Genomic DNA, 17,977 nt, shown 5'->3' with positions numbered 1-17,977 from the left:
ATTTTGGTGAGTTTTCGAGTATGTTTAGGGCCTCAAAAACGCGTGTCTTTGGCACGAATAATAATAATCCGAGCAATTCCAATAGGGTCTTCGCACCCTTTTGGGTGCTCGGACCCTAATAAAGCTACATACATTATTTTATTCAGCACATACTGAGGACTACAATCCAAACATGTGATCAGTTAATTTGAATGTAATAAGAAGTTAATTTGCTCACTATAATAAAAAATAATTTTCTCCTTGTTAGGTTGTTATCAAACATGTCACCTCAATGGTTTTACACAACAATAACAGAATCAGAAGCTTTTAGTCTGAATCTGAGTCCCATAATTTAAAAATATGAAACAATTTACAATTTACATTAAGAGGAAATCCTATGCATCTTCTCTAAAAAAAAAAAAGTAATATGTACAAATAGAGCAGAATTCCATTTGAAGATGACCATTATATAAGCAGCACCAGCGCTGTCATCGGTTGCTGGCTGCTGTGCGGCCTCTCTGTCATGAGGGAGTCATGTGGCAGAGCATGTGCAGCAGATTAGAAACAAGGAAAACGACGCCCACCTTCTCCTCCTGCAGCCAGCGTCTCAGCCATGGGTAGTCTTCGATGAGTTGCTCATAGCTCAGGCAGTGCTTCACTGTAGTGGGTACGTTACCCATCCGAAAGGCTGCTGTCCTGCTCAGCCTGCTGCACCTCCGCGTCCTCTGAGACTAACCTGTAATGCACACACTGCTGCAGCAAATTGATGCTTCAGATCATCATGCTAATGCAGGCCTGGACGGTGGAGAGGCCTTCGCTGCACGAGGAGATTAAATTAGAGGACGGCTGCAGAGGGTGGAAGATGATTCAGCAGTTGCCATGGCAACCTCATCTCTCGCAAGGGGGGGGAGGCATCAAAACAGAGAGCAAAAGGGGGTGGAGACTGAGAGAGAGGAAATGGTGTAAAGCAAAGTGGCAAATGAAGTGATATGAGAGATTAGTGCCACACTTTGGACTGGGCATTGTTGTGGGAGAATAATAATATGTGTATTCAAGTAAAAAAAAAAAGGCATACAGGTGCTGGTTAGAAAAGAAAAAAAAGGTACAATAAGGAGACAAGAGTTTGTACAATTACAACTCAGCTCCAAATGATTTATTACCAGACTTAGCACTTTCTTCATTTTGGAAGCATTTAAAACAGCATCACTAATCACTAACACGTCCTTCAGTTGATATGTTTTATCTTGACTCAACAAGCTTAGATACACATTCACCTTCCAGTTCTGCTGAGAATTGAGGGCTTTAGTGAAACAGCTTGCTTTGATTGATCTCCTGTGACCTAAACCGTTGAGGGGTTTCCATTGCCAGACGTGCCACTGCTGCCAATGTCAACTGCATGGTGTAATAAAATCCCCTGTTAAGCCAGGGCAACATTTACCAGAGAAAGAGCCATTCTGAACCCAGATGTTAACAATAGAGGGGCTTAATGAAGTCCTCGCATTCAACCATCTCGCCGCGCTAAACTACACTGTGATGAGAGAGCTGTACCTTTCTCTCAGGGGAGGAGGGCCACTCAAATGATCAGCCTTGAAAAAGACTCTTTTTTTTTGTAGTAGACTTCAAGGTTGCTGTCTATCAGTTGTCACCCCCTTTTGGGTGCATTGATGCCTCATGTTCCTCTTCTGTACAGAAAACAAAGTGCATCAGCAATAAATACATTTTTAAATCTGATCTTTCAACAAATTTTATTTTTTTTACATTGGTGTTGTTATTTTTTTTCAGCCTTTTTGTTGAGGTTGTATTTGCCTCCAAGTAACTATATGTTCATTTGATATAATTTCATGGTTTCTTGAGCTTGAAATTCTTTTCAGACTGACCGTAAATCTGAGCTTTAATTGCATCATTGCCCGGAAATGATGAAAACAGCATTTTGCAGATGCACTAAATTAGCACATATTATCTCAAACATAAGCCGGCTACCCACACATTATGTAAACTGAATGTAGAACTTTTTTTTGTTTGTTTTTTCCACCGATAAATATGCCATGTAACCAGTAATGTCCTAAAATATCACACTTTCTCATCATCACCACAAACCAATCTAAGTCATGTTTGCTTTCTGCTGTCTGGGAAATATTCAGACTCTACTAGAAAGAAGTTGTTTTTGTCAAAGTCTCTTTTTCTATTAGTGATAATTGCATCAATCACTTAAACCTAACTGGCCTTTTAACATTTCTACTTTCAAGGAAACTCAGCAGCTACGGTTAGTCTTGACAAAAACCAGCTGCAGAGGGTCACTTTAAAAGAACTGGCCTTCAGGGGTTTTCCTGCTATAAGGAATCAATGTAACGCAGGTGAGCAGAGACTTTAAAGTTCAGGATGGTATGTTTGTTGAGAAAGATTTGACAGAAATGCTAGAAAACTGTTCATCTGACAGGGAAAATTGATTTTTTTCTGCCCCCTAAGATATTAAAGTAATAATAAAATGCATTTAAACTCTGACAGTGGGATGGGAGACGTGGATCAATAACCATTTTCTCTACCTACATTGTTGAGATTAAAAGTAGTTTGATGGTACTTTTTCTATAAGTAATTTGGATATATATTTAGGGTTTGCACAAGATGAAGGCTTTTCAGGACTTTCTAATACATAGTTTGGCAACCAGATCAAATAATGGATGTTTGTATAACAGCATTAACAGATTTGCCTGTCCACATGTCCTGAATAGAATAATTTGGTGACATTAAATGGCCACTCAGTCCAATTACTAGGCTCTGAACAAACAGATCCCACAGTTTTTGAAGAGGATTAAACTCTCTAAGCGGACAAGCGGAGCCTTTACGTTTGTGTAGATTAGGCAAACAGATATGCCTTGACAGGAAAAAGGATGTCTCGGCACTAGTTTGCAAGCGTCTCCTGAGAACAATATATTTTACACATAAGCATTTCAGAGACCCAGCAAAAGATGAATTTCTGAAAATATTAAATAAAAATCAGACATTGCAAATGTCACACTGCATTTCTGAAGTTGGAAAAACTTGCTTATAACAGAAAGAGACTATTCTCTTTTTTTTTTCGTACTAAGAAAGAAACAGATGTGAAAAACAGCACTTTATGGAGTACAGGTTTCGGCATAGCATGAAAGAGGTTTTAAGCTCTCAGATATATACCGAAAACAAAGTGGAAAAAGGAAAACAGGAACCAGATTAAATCAATTTTCATCCTCCATCCGTCTTCAATTTCTCCATCATGGATTTAACTGAACTGTAACAACAAGAGAGTCCTGGTGTTGAGGAAATAGCACATTATTATCACCCTGAAAGTTATAATCATGACATGGTCTTTCAAATACGGAGAAGATGAAAGAGTTTGTTGGATGTACAGTTGGAACGATAACACTCGGTCCTGCAGCAACAGGACACTTGATGGTATACAGTTGAAACTGAATCATTCAAAGGAAATGGATAAATTTATATAAATAATGTTGCTCTTGTGTAAAGAAAATCCTCATCAACACGTCTCATTTTCATTACATTCAAACACACCATAAGAAAAACACCTTTTTCAAGATTAAATGTAAAGTCTTTATAAAAATAGCAGCCTATATCATACAGTTTGTTCAGGAAGCGTGGCCGGCACTCTGAGCCAACTTTCCACAGCTCCCCTCAGAGACAGCATGTGTGTTAAAGATTATCCTTGTAGTAAACACACCGCTGAGCGAACCGTGGCTTTGAGTCACAAAAGCCACTGACCAATTTGTTTGGTTTGTGTCCTCCCATGATCATATACATGACTGCTGAGCATCATTTTATAAAATACAATACCTCCCACTGTGCAAATGGAGCTTCAAGTAATGTTATTCGACTTGCATGTTCATAATAATGAACATTAGTCTATATTTAATGAGGAGTGTGGAGAAAAAAAACATCTAAATCCTCATCGGTTAGTGATCAGCAGGGTGCAATATATCAGTCATTGCTCACAAAGGCACGAGTTTACGCCACTTTGTCACAGATACATTCAAGCGGATGTTCCTAAGCAGCCGGATATTTATTGTGCAGATTTTTAAATTGTACCGTAGAGGACTTCGCGGCTGGATTACGGCTCCACCTGGATCATAAAGTATGGAGATTTCCTTCGGTGTATTCTTATCCTTGGTGGGAGAAATTGAATTTCACAGCAAAATTTACAACTGCCAGAATACACATGAACCGGGTTAAGCCATGGCTGTTGACATCTCTGTGTGCCTGGAACTGTAAATTGGTAACAGTAGCATGTTTTGTTCATTACTTTAACTGAGGTGTGAGAAGATCAGGGCAGAAAACATGAACCTGACAAAGTTAAATGCACATTAAAAGGTGACACGTTGCTCAATTTTTGATGCCTTACTTGGGTAAGTATAGCATCGACATCGTTAATTACTAGGAGGAGAAGTTCGCCTTATGGAAAAGTTACTTAATCAAGAGGTTCTTAAAAGAACTCTACAAATGGTATTGAATTGTTTACTTTGGAAGCTGTAGTGCTGCTGAGCAAAGTATTACCTGCAGTCTACAATATAGCTAAGATAAGAGGGTTTTCCTTATTAAAAGGTTGGGACAAACAATGGGAGTGTTTTCAATTTGAAAACAACAGACCAGTATGTTCTTATAGAGTGACTTGTGCTTTTTCTGCCTTGCCTTTGTTCTTTCAGTTCATAATTGTGCCCAGATTTGCCGAGATTCTCCTGACATACCCCATTTAAGCAACATAATAAGCACCGGTTTGACAGTTCGATGATACAGCACATCTGCATGATTAATTCAGGATAGACTCATCTTTGGAGTCAGAGACAGGTTAATATCCTGCGCATCTGTTTTTGTTTGTATTTTACCTTTAAACCGCTTTTATTTTATGTGTCCTTGACATAAATTGTTCAATAAACGGGCAACTAATGGACAAAACCAACCTGCACAGAAAAGAAGAGGGCGGGCATTGTTGGCGTATCATGTCAGCAGATTTTGTTCCCACTGAGACCAAACCACAAAAAGAATCTTAAAAGACTCACATGCTTTATGGATTCCCATGGAAAAATGTGTTTCACAAATGCTGCTCACAAGAGAGCAAGAGGAGAGGAAAATGTCCAACTGAATTTGCTTTAAAAAACCAAAATGTAAATCCACTTTATAGAGTTGCAAAAAAACCACAAAATTTGAATTTATGGTTTTATTTATTAAATTGGCTCACGAAAGAAAATTAAAAGATGAGATTCATTAGACCCATACATGTTCATGCAAAATCCAGACTAACAGGATGAGAATTTTACATATAGAAACTGTTTAAATGCACAGGTGCCACCTCTTGTGTTAATTCAAAGTGACAGTCGGGTTCACAAACAGTCTGTTGTAACTCCGAGAACCCAAAACCCCTCTCTTCTCTCTGGCTCTGGAGGCTAATGTGCATATGTGAATAACAAGCAAACATAACAGTGTTTCTGCGTTGCCCTCTGTGAGGACACATTCCTCGCTGCTCCTGCTGCAGCCTTGTCATACCAAACAACATGTAAAAATGTGACCCATATGGTCTCCCTTTCAAGAGGAACTGATTGAGCTGTATGGAAGTCATAGCCCACCCACAGAACACAAATAAGGAGAACCATATGTGGGGAGATGAATTAGGTAAACTGCACAACATTTTTATTAGATACAATTTCACTTGCCTTGTGGATGGACTGCAAGGTGACACTTTGAAAATAAACTCTGAGCCACAGAAAGAAAAAGATCTCTGGTTAACACGGGGTAAATCGATGAAACGTGGAATTACTAAACCAAACGAACAATAACTATTATTCTGTGCAGCTGTATTAGACGAACCAAAGGTGATCAAAAACAAGCATCGCGTCAATCATGTGACCTGCCTGCATCAGAGCCGGGGGTACTTTTAATTGACCGCATTAATGATAGTCACAAATGTTAGGTTTAACTGGAAGTGTGTCCTTACAGGAACCAGCGTATTAAACTCCACTAAGACGCTGAACAAATGTTTAGCTTCACAGTTTATGGGTATGTTTGTGTAAAATCCAACTTTACTTTCATGCACTGCTGGTCACATTTGATTTTCATTTACAGTGTTCTGATTGAGAACACTTGCCTACAAACTGGATAACAACTCAAAATACTTTAAAATCACTATAAATAAATCACTATAGGGAATCGAGGGAAGTGTTTAGCAAGGATTGGAAGCCTTAAAAATATTTACTGGCATAGAAAAATACACATATTAAAAGTATGAGGTGGGCTTTTTTATGTATAGTTGCAAGAAAATACTAGAAAATGGGATTTACTCATTATTAGAGAAGAAAACATTGTCCCAAAAAAACACATCTTCTGTAATTTAATCTGTGTTGCTCACATTGTTAGAGCACATCTGTGAGTGCCTCCTGCACGGTAACCTTTGTCTGTGCGTCTGACAAGATTAATAGCTTGTTATAGTGGCTTTTTCTATTTATGTTGCAGTATTTGTAAATGCATTTCCTGCTTGTAATGGCTACATTAAAATAGCCTGAATCATCGAGCAATTTATTCATTTTTGCTGGATAAAGGAACATGTTCTTAACAGCGGCTGACATGGACGTGTCTGTTTTCTCAATCAGGTTAAGAGAATAAACATGTATGTGGTAGAAAGAAAAAAAAGAAAGAAGTAATTTCAGCACCTGGAAACACATCCTGACATTATGTAAGTATGTCTATGTAGAGTCAACAGTATGTTGTGACATCTACTATAAACCTGAGAGCATGATGCATGAATAATTCACAAGAAACCCTTCATGAAAAGTAAACTAGCGGGGGTTGTGACCTTTTTCCAGCGTGTTTCAGAAGTGGCCACTCGAAGTGCTGATCTGATGAATGTCAAGGCACCTCTGACTCACTGCAGGCTGGTTTTGACCGCGGGGGTCTCAGAGGAGAAGGGGGCCACTATATTAATCTGCCCTGAGTATGGCAATTGTTACCCTTTCCTTTCATGTGGTCAGGAGGTTGCTGTCGAGAACGGGCTGCGTAGTTTTGGAGAACTTAAATAGAAGCTCATTCATAGCAGCTCCCGCATTACAGACAAGGAAGAAATGTTGCTAAATTGGAAAGAATCCATGATATTAAACAGTAGATGGGATTGTTAAGTGCTCGGAGTAATCATGCCAGGCAACAGGCCGCAGGAATGCAAATCACCCCCTCAAGCCAAGAGTTAAGTTAGCAGGTGGCCTCTTCTATTCACTGAATGTCAACACTCCTTTTAGATGGAGCCCACATAACATCTGGGCAGGCCAGCCACTGCTTTTAATTAAGTGAAATACAGTCACTCAATGTTCTGCCATGTCAGAGAAAAAATGTTATAAAATGGGAGGGTTTGGGGGGGAGAAGAAGTGCAACAGTACATATCCTGTGTTCAGTGAAGGTCAACACAGTTGTGTAAATAAATATTAATCCTTAACCTAATCCCTACATTTCCAAGACCATTGAAAATCCCTGCGTAACCAGAGTGCTTTTCTGGAAATAGCACGCTTTCTTGCAGTTTTCTGGAAGTTCTACTGAATCACTACAACAACACCAACATAGTTTTGTTTATGGTTTCCACTTTGGTAGCAGAGGTGAACTCAGCCCCGAACAGACTGCGACATCCAAACAGGAGAATAAGCCGAGGCGTACCATACGTATCACATGCAGTAAATAATAAAGTAAAATGATATATCTTTCTCTGCTGGCAGCCCCGTGATAATCACCCTTTAGGGCTTGCTTTGGAGGTCACAGCACTGCTTTACTGCTAAAACTGTACCACTAGCATTACCGCTCCCCAAGAGCATGTCAGCAGGCTCCATGGGTGGACCTGTAGTTTATATCTCACATGTCCAACATTTATAAATCCTAGACGGTAGTCCAGCAACAGTGTGTAAAACATCCACAGAAACACTAAAGGACATCAAGAATTTGACAAAGCCGGAGGACTTACAGCTACATAAGCTTTTTTTTTTTTTAGCAGAGAGGATGATAAATTGAGTGAGAAAAGCTGCGAAACCAAGTCAAGACAAAGCAGCAGATAAGATCTTTCAAGTGGTACATTTATTAAAATACACAACACTCTACGTTAAGATATACTTCCCAAACACAAGCTAGAATTAGTGTGGAGTCCACCGAGGAACGAGGAACAGTGTTTATGGAAGAGATTTACATAAACATTGTTAAAAATGACATAATTTGTAAAGCATTCATAAGTGAGCACTAAACATTAGACAAGTTTTATTCCAGACTGACATAATCCTCTTTTGAGAACACACTCTCTTATAAAAAAAAAAAAAAAAAGCTGGCTTGGAAAAGGTGAAACAGTATCAGCGCTGAAAGATGGTGACAGCTTGAAAATAGCTTTGGGCAGTTTGGTTTATATTAGAGAACACTCACTGTTTTTTTTTCCACTGATCCAATTTGATTTAAAATATTTCCAACAGCCGGTTCAAGTTGTGATGTTAGTGCTAATAGCATCATATTGAGGTTCCCCTTCTTTATGAAAATCTACTTGCGGTTTATGTATTCGGTCATATTATTCTGTATATATTAGTTATACATAATTATTGGTCCATTATGGAAGTTAACTAAAACAAAAGTAGCGTTGAAGAAAAGAATATCACGCACTGACCACCAAGTATAACTCCTGATAACTTACGAAGCATTCCTAACACATTTTACATTGGAAAAGGAGGAACAACGAGCAGAAGGGGAAGCGATCGTGATGACTCCAGTGAATAGTTTACTCACAAAAGTTATTATACAGATGCAACCAAGACGGAGTATATGCCAACGGACACAAAAGTTAAATGATAATTGATATAAAGTAAAATCAACATTTTGTCCTAATCATTTAAATATCACAATATTCAGTGCTATTTCTTTGTTTTTTAAAAAAAAGGAGAATAAATTAAGTAATAAAACTTTATATACATAATACTGTACATCACATCACACCTGCAGCAGATGTGTTTTCCAGCGATTCCCGTACCAGATTGCATAAATTAAACTTTCACCACTAATGGCAGCCACAAGATCTGACCACCATATTTCTATACTTCTTCAGGATAACGTTGGAGCTGTCATCAAAGTAAAGCACTGATATTGCGTTGAGCTTGGTCGGGGCACAGCACGGCTTTGGCACATTGTCAGGAAACATTAAATGGACCTATAAATGAGAGCATAAAGCAGGTTTAAAAGAGGTGCGTTTCAAATGACTTATAAACGGTAAGAACATTATTAGCTTATAATGCACTTTTATTGCAACACGCATGTGCGATACACTCCGAAGAACACTTACCAGGGTTTGCACAATCGCGTGATTCGTTGCGTTCATGTGCGCATTGAGTGGGAACGAGCATTCGCCGTCACAGTAAAAAGCGGCGTAGCCCTCCGGTGCAATGATCCAATCCTTGACAAAAAGAGGACAATTCTTTATTTAAAACGCTATTAAGTTTTCTCATAAACTCTCTGAAAGAATGTGTTATTTATTACTCGTTCTACTATGTTGACACATTAAATAATTGTGTCCTACCTGCCAGCCCAAGTCTCGAAAGCTGACATAAAGCTCGTGCTTCTTGCAGGCTTGCTTCTGTTCGCTGGTGTTATAATCTGAAAGGTAAGGTTACTTATTATTGTAGCAGCACGTCTTTACATCTTGCTTTTCGCTTACTGTAGGATGTTACACCAAATGTGTTGTTTTTGGAGTTGAGCTGAGCAGACAAATTACACACGTGGACAATAGTTATTCATCCTGTGTGCTCGGGGAATAATTATTCCTTGAAATGAATAATGAAACGTACAGTGCCATGCGATATGGGAATAAGCCACAATCCATTATGTCTTCCACTCACACTGAGCACTCATATATTTACAGCGGTGTTAGTTCAGTGTAAAGCATTTAACACTGATTATAAAAAGGAATAAAAATGACAGATTTCTTATAATTTTGCGGCTTTTGATCCTCCAGAGAAGCATTTTCTAATCTAATGCTTTGGCAGAAGAACAGAAAGAAGCTACTGTTTCTGCTCATGTTCAGCAAAGTTCACAATCTGAAAGTAAAGACTGACTTTATTTTTATTTCCTGGCAGTTTTGTGGAGACACAGATGAGTAAGTTGGCTAATCTGATGAACACAAATGGACTGTCTGATGATAAAGGACACAGTGAAAATGGATCTAATCTAAATATCAGGTGTACATAAATGAGGTTATAAAAAAAATACTGTCATGCATCATAAGTGCAACTTACCTCCAGCTTTTGGTGCCTTGGAAGATTCTTGTTGATTATTAGATTTATTGCGATTGTGGTTCTTCTTCTTCCCACCAGCAGCTCTGACAGAGCGAAGCAACACCCCACTGGCCTTGAAGAAAGCAACCAGGAACGGCTGTTTGGACTGAGGCCCGTTCCTCCCGACAATTCCAGCAGATTTTATGTTGATACTTCGTCCTTTACCAAAAAAAAAAAAAACCCAGAAGGAAAATAAAACTTTTAAAACAAACTTTTAAAAAAAAAGTTTCTTTTTTATCAGTTTACGTCTGCTTTCAAGATGAGTCTCTAAATGTGGAAAATAATCACAATCCAAATATTATTAACATTTGTGCTGAAGTCAAATCAAACTTTTTCTTCTTAAATCAAATTCAGACACTGTGGACTGTCTCAAAAGATGAACTTATTGATCTTTTCCAGAGTCCAAGAGGTTGAAAAAAATTTGGGAAGATTATAAGTTAAAAAAAAAAACATTTTTAGAAAGAATAACTGAACTTTACTTGCCATCCACAGTCTCCACACAGAGCTGCAAGCCCAAGTTCTGCTGTGGGTTCATCACCCAGTGGTTACTGGTGGCTGTTATGTCAAACACTAGCCAGCCCCCGTCGGATGCCTGCACCTTTTTGGAGTCAAGCAAGAAGGTCTCTGCATCTCTGAAAGTAAGAATAAAAAAAAAAAAGAAAGAAAATGAGACAAAATTCTACATTAAATAAACCATGGTTAAGATGGCGCACGCTCAAACAGATGCACATGAAAGCAGCATGACTTTCAAGAGAATTTAGAATGAATCCAACAGACAAACAGAAAGGTATCTGACAGATCACAAATGAGCGCTTTAGTCCAAACTTTGTGGCCGCTTCTTCATCCTTTCGAGACCAAACTTTTTTTTTTCTTCTCTAAAAAGCCCTTCAGTTTTGCAAAGTGATGATTTGGTGTGTAAACGTTACTTGGTCATTTTTTTGTGTGTGAGCTGGATCGACATGAAAAGAAAGTATTGCTGCTATTGTTAAAAAAAAAAAAAACTGTGACTCATAATAAAGTGCAGAAATGTGTGGTCAAATCGGTGCCAAGATTTCAGCTATTTGATGGACAAAACATTTCAGGAGTTATGAATCATGTATCACAGCTTTGGTGTATTTTCAACGTAAGCTTGACATACGGCATCAATTAACCCCGAGTAGAAAAAGCCCCGCTTCGCAATTTGCATTGGATTCCTTTCAAGTGGCAGATCGGATAAGGCAGTGCCTGCTAAGTTTTTGTGGTTACGTGGTGCCGGTCTGAGACAACCAAGATTTTCCATGTGGCCCCACGTGTTTATTACAGGTGTAATAAAAATCAAGATTAATCCTTATGAGTGACATACTGCTGAACTTCCTCTTTGAAATGTACAGTTTTAGCTCACATCCTGCAATAATTTAGCTCAGGTACAAGTTTACTAATCGCGGCGCCATATCCAAGAGGAAAAATGTTTGTCTCGCGCCTTAATCTGTGGTTACTAGATGTACTGTTCCACTGAGACAGCTGAAGTGAGCGGATACCAAAGGACAGCGGTAACTCTAGACTTTTTAGACAAATATGTCCCCAGCAAATTATGTTCATGCGCCACTATTCTCCATTAGGAATTTATGGTCAGTAGCAAAGTTCAGTAGCAGTGCAGGATGTAGTGTGACGCTGATATAGTGGGGTGAAAGGAGATCAGGTTGCTGCGTAGCTGTTGCCTCCAAAGGTAAACTAACTTTAAAGGTACCTTGTGGAGTATTTGAACACTAGTGGTGATATGAAAAAAATGTATGTTTAAGAGGTCCTTTGTTTTGTATTTTATCTGCTCATGTGCACAATTACAGTTTAGCAGTGTGCCAGTAAAGGCAGAGAAGAAGAAAAATGCAACATGCAAACATAAATGTAGTTTCTACCACAAATCATCCCTGCCAATGTTTTAAAATAACTAAAATGCATTTAAAAGGTTTCTTGGACCTCACTAACACACACACACAGTGCATTTAAACTGTTTACAAAAAACTCGACAGAGTCATTTTAACACCATCATCTAGGGTCCAATCTCACACTCACACAAGTAGTGAGCAATAATGTAACACTGACTGCAGCCTGTATGTAATCCTGACAAAGTGATTTTTTTCAAGTAATGAATGGACATGAGGGAGCAAGGACAACATAACTTTCTTGCTAGAACTGGTACTAACATGCATAGTTAGCACCTTCAAACCCAACTTTTCATTTTCTACTTATACATACTTTGGGTGGTGCATAAATGGATTTTGCAGAATGGCCCAAATGAAAGCCAGTGCTGGTGTTTAATTTGTGTTTATTGTATTTGTTTAATCAGAACTCTATCTGATGTGCTCAAGAAAAACAGAAAATAATGTATCTGGTTTTACAAATGAACAGCACACAAAATTCACTGTGAGAAGTAAATAGCTCAGAAATTCAGATTGTCCATAAGATTGTAGCTTTTGGAAAGTCTTGGTCCTGTGTGTGAACACTAATTCAGATCAACTTTTCTTTGTGAAAACTTGTGTGAAAACACAAAATGAGCACTCTTCCCCTTTAAGATGGTAGAGTCCATTGACTCGGACCTTTTCAAAGCCCAAGAGGGCCATATCTTCCCTTCAATCACCCACACACATTTTTGGCAAGCAAATGTGGGCCCACTTTTAAGTACACCCTTGTGTATTCAGCTATGTCATGCTTTAAACTTCCGGAATATTGTTAAGACAGGCAGGTGGTGGGCATAACAGTGACTACGGGAGCACCCGAGGGAGCCCTTCTCCCCCCTAATATGGGCCCTTCATCTGGGACACGGCCAACTTGGCAGGCAACACAAGACGAGTGATAACTGATGGACCTTCCAAGCTTCATAAGTGGCCAACTTGCTAATGGAGTTCTCTTTATCCGAGAACTATATTTGTAAGGCAGACATGGTGCGAATGAAGGAGAACAGAATTTCAGATAGAAGGATGTTCTTTGCAAGTGGAAAGTTTCAAACAAGAATAGACAAAAGCTGATGGAGTATTGGCCTTTTTAAACTGTGAAATAAGAAGACTGCACACATGAGATCAAGATGCACTTAGTTTCACCTTACAGTGAAATAACGTTTTTTGGGGGGGATTTTTAAACCATCAATTTATAATTACAAACAGGATGAAGTTTTCTGTCTGCTTTGTGTTTTCCAGCTGAGACTGAGGACAGACTTCATACAGGTTCTTTGAAAATGTTTTTTTTTAAACATTTGAGAGTGACTCATATGAAGCCAGATTAATTTTCTCTCAAATGTTAAAGATCAGTCTGTTTATACTCAGTGAATCCTGGCACTAAAAGGCAGTGATACTGTATTTCCTTTAATCAGTGGTGCAAGAAGTATAAGTAAATAATCAGTAGCAGCAAAATATACTTAAATTATGAAAAGTAAAAAAGCTCATAAAGTGGAAGAATGCCTACGGTCACAGAGTTATATTGAATTACTCTATAATTACGGATGTGTTACGAAGACGGCAGCATTTTATGTTTCAGCTATTTAAGGCAAATGAATTACTTTATATCTTGCTGCATCGTCTAATTTGTAACATAGATGTAGCATTTGTTTTTTAAAATCACAATATATGTCTGAAATTGTTTAAGTACAAGCACAAAGTAGCAGAAAATGGAAACCCTTAAAAAAGGCAGTACACTGCTTGAGTAAATGCACCTAATTCGTGGTTGATTTGGCACTTACTTGTTCTGATATTCCTTGATGACTTGATATATGGTGACTTTCAGAGTTATATTGTCGTAGCGGGCATGACTGCGGTCCTTATAGATCCGAAACTCGGCCGCAGTCACCGCCTCTCCGTCTGGGATCTGAGTCAGATCAAAACGGAACTCCTTGTAGTGTCTTCGTTGGTGAGAAAAATCTTTATCTTTCTCCACTGGGAAGGAAAATATTTTATGATGAACTTCATTTTTACTGGCAACAAATCTTGATCAAAACAAAATACGAGTTCACCTCTTGAAACTACTGCTTATGTTGCTCAAAAGAAAAAATATGCCAGTTCAGAAACAGCGTAATTTATCACATCTTCTTTTACATTCAAGGTCCAATCCAAACATTCTGACTACCAACAAAAGCACTTTCCAGTTCATTAAATCAGTCAACTGAATACAGGTAGCAGTTCCCAGACAGGCCCTCTACTGTGTGCCTAACTGCATTCTCTGGCCATGATGAATGGGCTGTCAGTTAAGAAAAACAGGCTGATTTCAATTAAAGACACTTTCGTCTGCTCCTCAAGTCAGAGAAAAGACCAGACAGGATTCTTCGTCATGTGAGCGTCTACTCTGACCTCATTTCTGCCCTCGTACTGACCTCTGGTTGGTTTCATTCAAGTGTTTTATGACCCTTAACCTTTAAAATGAAATATTTCTAATATAATGAGAAACATAAGATATCCTTTCAGACCTGCCATTTTTGGACATTTAAAAACTTGCAATGTAAGACAGCAGCACAAGCTTGCTTTTGCAAGGGGTCGTACCTATTTTTGTAGATAAAATAAAGCCCCTCAGTGCAATGATCCCAACATCACGGAGTCTTAACATTATGAACATGCTAACAAAGTGACCTCAGCCGCCTCACATCGTTACCAGGTAGCAGAAAAGAAGCATGTGGCTGAGGTCAGTGGATGTTGGGATATTCGTGGTGATATCATCCAGTGCTTTTCCCTGATACTTTATCGAGAGAGAACGCCTGTGGTTACTTAGCACAAACAGGTCAGAGGTCAGGTCTGACTTTTACCCATGGAGCGTGTTCCATTATATTAGCCACAGGCAGTAATCTGAAGCAGAAGTGCCACTGAGAGCATAGAGCATTTAACTTTCAAATAGCTAAAGATTAAATAATAATGACTTCACTCGCTGGTAAGACTGAGCTGTGTGCATTCTTGAGCTGTTGCTTATTAACTTGATGCAGCTTATTCTAGCAGGATGGTAATAAGATTTACAAATGACTGACTGTCATATCTTTAGTCCTCTTGCATACTTTTACGTGTGTATTTCTGGATATTTTAACAGCTGACTTCTTATTGATATTTTAAAAGTTTAAATGGCTACAGTAAGCACATTAGACTGCATGAAATGCCACATAGACGTTTCTAAAACAGTTGAGGTCAGTAGCTATATTTGAGTGTACTGTAATAAAGACAGAGCCCCATTGAACACTTCACTGACAGTCCCCAGAATGAGAGCAGAGCTTTCAAGGCTGACAGTGTACATGCCCTGGTATAGTGGTAAGTGGAAACAGATGGGCTCAGACCAACGTGAGGGATTATAGTATCAAGCAGCTCTACACAAATTCACCTTTACATGTTTTACTCCATATTTTAGAAAATAAAATCCTTAACGTTACAACACCAACATCATGTAAAGTATATTTTATGGTGATTGTTGTTTGTTCTTTTCGGGTACAGCAGTGCTGCGTCATATTCTGCTTTTAAGTGACTTTCCATGTGGCATGACGAATATTTTAATCGCCATTAGAAAACAATAAATTCTGCAAATGAACGCGACAAAAAAACACAAATATGAGGAATAGGGCTTCTGCTTTCGCTTAGTGCCAGAAGCTCAAATAAAGGCATCAGTCAATATCACTCCCCTTTTAACAACAGGAAATAATTTAGACCAGTTTTCTCAAGGTCAGACAGTCATCTGATAAGTTGCTCTGAACTGCTGGGTTAAGGGTCGCAGCTACTGAACAAACACCATCATTAAACAGATCAGCTGCCTTTTTAATCAAAAGCCAGCACGAAATGCAAAATATTTCACTTCAGTTGCCAAATACTGAGCGGTGTGTGAAAACGTGCAAACATATCCACATTTAGATGGAGAAATTCCTAAAGAATATAAACTATAAAAGACACTAAGAAGTTAATTTAGATACTGAGGACAATTTATAGTGTTTTTATGGGATGTGTTAAACCTAATCTACATGTGTCCAATTATTCTAACATGAAGGACAAGAAACATTAATTGGATTATATATTATAATAGGCTTTTTAAACAAGTGAAGAGAAAACTGAGTGCCGTGAAAACCCTTTGAAAGCTTATTAAATTCAGGTATATTATTATGGGAAATGTGGATTATGTAACAAAAAAACAGCTTTGCCTTCAGATGTTAATGATGCTGGAATCACCTGCATCTAATTCTATTGATTTAATGAACCTTGATGGTGAATCAGCCCACTTTCATGGCACTTACCTAAATTGACAAAACTCATGACCATGTCGGCGTCATTGAGAAAGTTGGTGTCGTGCGCTGTGGTGAGTGCGGGGCTGTGGCCTAACAGAGGGGCCGCTCGGTAAGGCTGAGCCACACGGGAGTAGCCGGCATGCTGGGGGCTGTAGTAACTTTTCCTGGAGTGCCCTTGAGCCTTGGCACCGAAGCTCTTCCCTGCGCCCTGCTGCGCGCCGCGCTCCTCCGCCGCCGCCTCCTCCTCCTCCACGGCCATGGCGTTGTAGAGGTCGAGCATGAAGAGCGGCGCGGAGGAAGCCTGCTTCCCGGGAGAGAAGGGCCTCGGCCGGTGAGGCAAACCCAGGATGGAGAGGATCTCTCTCTGGATCTCCCGGCGTTCGTGATTGCGCAAGCGCCTGTAAATAAAACTGGAGTGCACATGGTTGTCACTTAAACCGCAATGCGCGCAGGACAGAAAACTCAAGCAGCTCCACGCGAGTCCGAGCACGGCGCGGTTCATAGGTGTAAGCGCTGTCATCTTGACAAATAGCTCACTTGGAGATGTGAGGGTGAACTACATCGCACTCTGGGAGAAAAATCAAACAATTTACATCTCTGCCAATACGGAATCATAGACTTTCCATATCAGCCAGAGGCACTTTCACGGTGGTGGCTGAGGAAGCTTTTAGTTTTTGTTGTTGTCTTTTTTTTTAAGCAGTCTGCCCCTTTTTTACAAATGAGGTATCAGCTTGCAGAAAAATCGTCGCTCCTCTCCTGTGTGCGAGGCTCCTCCAGCCGTATTTACTCCTCCAGGGTCCATCCAAAGTTTCAGCCACTCCAAGTATTTATGGAGCTGTGACCCGGTTCCACACCTTACTCCTGTGTGATGAAAAAACGCGTAGGTACGCCCATAACGTCGAGGGATAACCCGGAGTTTCCAAATGGATGAAATGTGTTGAACTGTGTCAAAAAATTGAGTAGAAAGAAGCTCTCGTCTCATGCCCCGGCTCGCATTTTTTCTTTTTTCTTTTTTTTTTCTCCCTCTCCCCCTCAGAAAGTGTATTGGGGCTAGTTGCCCTTGGAGTCCATCCCACACTCAACTTTTGTTTTTGCATCCTCCTCTAGCGGCCGCAATAAAACTTTAGGCCGGTCCCATGATGAATGTGGCGGCTCAGGAGTGTAAAAGGAGACACTTGAAATCCGAGATGGCCGTCTTAACGAGTGAAAGAATAATGACAGAGCCTTTTAATCACCTCAACTTATTGAAGTCCGCATGTTTATAGGAGAGGGCTCCAGCTGCATTCACTGACAACAACAAGGGTCCTGTTTTATTACAGTGTGGCCTTAAACATGAGCCATGGGAATGAAATTAAAGCATTTTAAAAAAAATTTAATGCACAAAGTTGTGCTGCACACGACACTGCAACACTATCATAAGTCCAGTAGAGCAACACATCAGGATATAGGTTAAAAAATAAGCCATAAAAAT

General features: G+C 39.4%; 1 protein-coding gene across 1 annotated transcript; it reads right to left on the bottom strand.

Moving 5' to 3' along the window:
* Positions 1-8,045: 8,045 nt before the first annotated feature.
* Positions 8,046-17,476, bottom strand: bmp5 (bone morphogenetic protein 5). Its single transcript, XM_008294024.1, has 7 exons — positions 16,516-17,476; positions 14,005-14,197; positions 10,779-10,927; positions 10,257-10,454; positions 9,542-9,618; positions 9,308-9,418; positions 8,046-9,175 (listed from the first exon to the last, which is right to left on the bottom strand). Exons 1-7 carry the CDS (start codon positions 17,024-17,026, stop codon positions 9,026-9,028), a joined length of 1,389 nt encoding a protein of 462 aa, XP_008292246.1. The 5' UTR covers positions 17,027-17,476; the 3' UTR covers positions 8,046-9,025.
* Positions 17,477-17,977: the final 501 nt, after the last annotated feature.

Source organism: Stegastes partitus, unplaced genomic scaffold (assembly GCF_000690725.1).
Source record: "Stegastes partitus isolate 25-593 unplaced genomic scaffold, Stegastes_partitus-1.0.2 Scaffold929, whole genome shotgun sequence".
Taxonomy (NCBI): domain Eukaryota; kingdom Metazoa; phylum Chordata; class Actinopteri; family Pomacentridae; genus Stegastes; species Stegastes partitus.
The sequence above is the reverse complement of the archived record's forward strand: the minus strand, read 5'-3'. Positions and strand labels throughout refer to the sequence as shown.

Bases quoted from the DNA above. Each gene is read 5' to 3' on its own strand.
- bmp5 (XM_008294024.1), bottom strand. From the start codon at position 17,026: ATGACAGCGCTTACACCTATGAACCGCGCCGTGCTCGGACTCGCGTGG. The intron at 10,455-10,778 runs GCAAGTAAAGTT...TTTTTGGTAAAG, and splicing joins CTGTGTGGAGACTGTGGATG to GACGAAGTATCAACATAAAA. The intron at 9,619-10,256 runs GTAAGTTGCACT...CTTACCTTTCAG, and splicing joins CAAGGCACCAAAAGCTGGAG to ATTATAACACCAGCGAACAG.